This window comes from Austrofundulus limnaeus, unplaced genomic scaffold (genome assembly GCF_001266775.1).
Source record: "Austrofundulus limnaeus strain Quisiro unplaced genomic scaffold, Austrofundulus_limnaeus-1.0 Scaffold169, whole genome shotgun sequence".
NCBI lineage: Eukaryota > Metazoa > Chordata > Actinopteri > Cyprinodontiformes > Rivulidae > Austrofundulus > Austrofundulus limnaeus.
This window is the reverse complement of record NW_013952571.1, coordinates 1,003,246-1,006,650: the sequence shown is the minus strand read 5'-3', so window position 1 is coordinate 1,006,650 and position 3,405 is coordinate 1,003,246. Positions and strand designations below refer to the sequence as shown.

Here is a 3,405-nt window from a genome sequence, read left to right as displayed (position 1 = left end):
AAAAGGAGATAAATAACTAACTAAATAAATTAAATTATAATTAGAGAAGTAAAAATAAATAAATAAATAAATAAAAATAAAAAATAAATAAAATAAAAAAAATAAAACTACAAATATTTTAATTTGTTTCCGTATCGGGAAGCAGAGTGGTGGAGTCTACTAAAGATAGAAAAGGTTTCCAAGTCTCTAAAAATTTGCTGGCAGAGCCCTTAAGTGAAAATCTGAGTTTTTCCAGTTTCAGGTTGTAGAGAATTTCCTTCACCCAYTGGTCATGAGAGGGAGGGGTGCCCAGCTTCCACTTAAGTAAAATAAGTCTGRGAGCTAAAAGAGTGGTGAAAGCTAGGGCTTGTTTCAGATAATGAGAGAGGTCCGGGTCCAAAGGAATGCCAAATATAGCTGACAATGGATTGGGGAGGATGGTCTGATCATATGCTTGACTAAGTGTTTTAAAAATATTGATCCAAAACCTATTTAATTTAGGGCAAGCCCAAAACATATGGGTATGATTAGCTGGTGACTGTCCACACCTGTTACAAGTGTCATTCATTGTTGAATAAATTTTAGCTAATTTTGCATTTGTGTAATGTGCTCTATAGAATATTTTGCATTGTATCAAAGCATGTCGGGCACAAACCGAGGACTTGTGAATTAAATTCATAGCGGCCTTCCAATTTTCATCTGACACACCTACACCAAGCTCCTCTTCCCATGTCGTTTTAATGAAAACTGCTAACTTGGATTTATTATTATAATTGAAAGAATTATATAGAAATGAAATACATTTTCTCRGTTCTGGGTTTATTTCTAGGAGAGTATCCAACAGTGTTTCAGGGGGTCGATTAGGAAAGTGTGGAAACACCTTTTTGACATAATCCCTGGCCTGAAAAAAACGAAAAAGATGAGAGTTGGGCAATTGAAACTTAGATGATAATTCAGCAAAAGAAGAAAATATGTTGTTGCTATAAAGGTCCTTAACAGTCCTGATCCCTTTGTCACTCCACAAGCTGAAAACTAAATCAGTAACTGAGGGCATAAATTTGCAGTTTTTGACTAAAGGTGCTTGTATTGAAGATCCATGTAGGCCAAATTGTTTCCTGAACTGGCTCCAAATACAGTAGCTAATGTCCCTCTAACTATAGGATTATCRTCTACTAGAGAAAAGGGAAGAGGGAGCTGAGAGCAAAGTAGCGAGGAGAGTGAATAATGACTAGAGGCTTTTTCAATCTGCACCCAGGCAGGCGAAGCATTACTATCCCACTTCCAGTATAAAAGTTTCTGTATATTAGCTGCCCAGTAGTATTGTCTAAAATTGGGGAGGGCAAGACCACCCTCATAATTTGGGGACTGTAGCACCGATTTACGAAGTCTGGCAGGTTTTTTAAGCCATAAAAACTGAGAAATCTTTTTATCTAGTTTATCAAAAAAGGTCTTTGTAATCAGTATAGGAACATGTTGAAAAAGGTATAGAAATTTTGGGAAAACAGTCATTTTGATCAGGTTCACCCGCCCCACCAGAGACAATGGTAATCGGGACCATCGATCAAAATCTTTCTCCATGTTCTCTATTAATGGTAAAAAGTTCTTATTCATCATGTTGGTTATGGAAGGACAGATAAAAATTCCTAAATAACGAAAGCCTGCATCTGTCCATTTAAAAGGTGCAATTGATCTAGGAAGTTTTCTAGCCAGAGAATTTATAGGAAATAATTGACTTTTTTGGTAGTTGATTTTATAGCCAGAAAATCTGCTGTATTGTTCTAGGATGTTACAAAGTACTGGGAGTGAGGCAGTAGGATTAGAAATGTACAAAAGCAAGTCATCCGCATAAAGAGACACTTTATGGGTCACACCTGATCTGAGGATACCTTTGAACTTTTCCTCAGACCGCAGCCAAATGGCAAGAGGCTCTATCGCAATAGCAAATAATAAGGGGGAGAGGGGACATCCCTGTCTGGTGCCTCTTTCAAGAAGAAATGGTGGAGACATTATATTATTTGATTTAACCGAGGCCATCGGAGAGGAGTACAATAACTAGACCCAGAGTACAAAATCATTCTTAAAGCCAAATCTCTCCATTACATCATATAAAAATTCCCACTCGACCCGATCAAATGCCTTCTCAGCATCAAGGGATACAACTATTTCTGGCGACAAGCCACCTGATGTATGGATAATATTGAGAAGACGTCTGGTGTTATGAAATGATTGTCGCCCAGTCATAAAACCTGTCTGATCTGATGAAATAATGAGAGTACTTGTTGGAGGCGAGTTGCAAGAATTTTAGACAAAATTTTAAAATCGAGGGAAATGGGTCTATAGCTGCTACACAGTAACGGGTCTTTATCATTTTTAAGAATCAGGGATATTGTAGCCTCTGATAATGTACTAGGCAGATGGCGGGTTAAAAAGGCCTCATTGTACATATCTGTCAGAACTGGCGCCAGAAGATTCACATTGGCCTTGTAATATTCAGAGGAAAAACCATCAGGGCCAGGGGATTTACCTGAGTTTAAGGACTTGATGGTTTCTCGCACCTCCATTATAGTGATAACCCCTCCCAAACCTCTCATCAAATCATCATCCACCTGTGGAAAGTTAATGCCATTAAGTATCTCATGTGAAGATGGAGGAGAAATTGAGGTATATAATTCTGAATAAAATGATGCAAATCTTTCATTTATCTTGGTAGGATCAGAAAGGATCTCACCTGTAGCTGATTTAATYAAAGGGATTAGTTTAGAGGTTGCCTCTGCTCGTGCTTGGAAAGCTAAAAGCTTTCCAGCTTTGTCACCCGATTCAAAGAAACGCTGTCTTGACTTGGTTAACTGTAGTAGCGCTGTTGCGGAGGAAGTCAAGTTAAAATCGGTTTGTAGTCTAATACGTTCATTATAAAGGCCAGGATCTGGGTTGGCTGCAAATCTAGAATCAACTTCTTTAATCTGGTTCAGCAGGTCTTTGGAATGTTGTAATCTTTTCTTTTGGAAATTAGAAATGAAACTAATAAGCTGACCCCTCATATAAGCTTTTGAGGCTTCCCAAAGGGTACCTCTTGAAATTTCAGGCAAGTCATTAAGAGCAAAGAAAAATGAGAGCTGATACTTTAAAAACTGTTTGTAGTCGTCCTCTGTAAGCAAGGAAGAATTAAATCTCCAAAATTTTAAACAGTYGGCTTGAGAAATCACTTCCAGATCTAGGGAGGTTGGTGCGTGGTCAGATATAGCTATAGTGTGGTAATCACAGGCTTTTATTTTAGAAACTAGTCTGATATCAATAAGGAAAAAATCTATGCGTGTGTATGTACGGTGAGCATGGGAAAAGAAAGAGAACTGTTTGAGTGCCGGGTTTCCATGTCTCCATGGATCCACCAGCCCCAACTGGGTTTTAAAAACCTGAAGGCTTTTAGCA

At 38.1% G+C, this 3,405-nt stretch overlaps 1 protein-coding gene across 1 annotated transcript in view; it reads right to left on the bottom strand.

Annotated features, from left to right (window-relative positions):
• LOC106523888 (flocculation protein FLO11-like) overlaps nt 1–2,540 on the bottom strand; it is a 6,449-nt gene extending 3,909 nt beyond the window's left edge. Inside the window, exon 1 of the mRNA XM_014017464.1 lies at nt 2,454–2,540. Coding sequence (XP_013872918.1) covers nt 2,454–2,540 — 87 coding nt within the window. The remainder of the gene's footprint in view (nt 1–2,453) is intronic.
• Nucleotides 2,541–3,405: the final 865 nt, after the last annotated feature.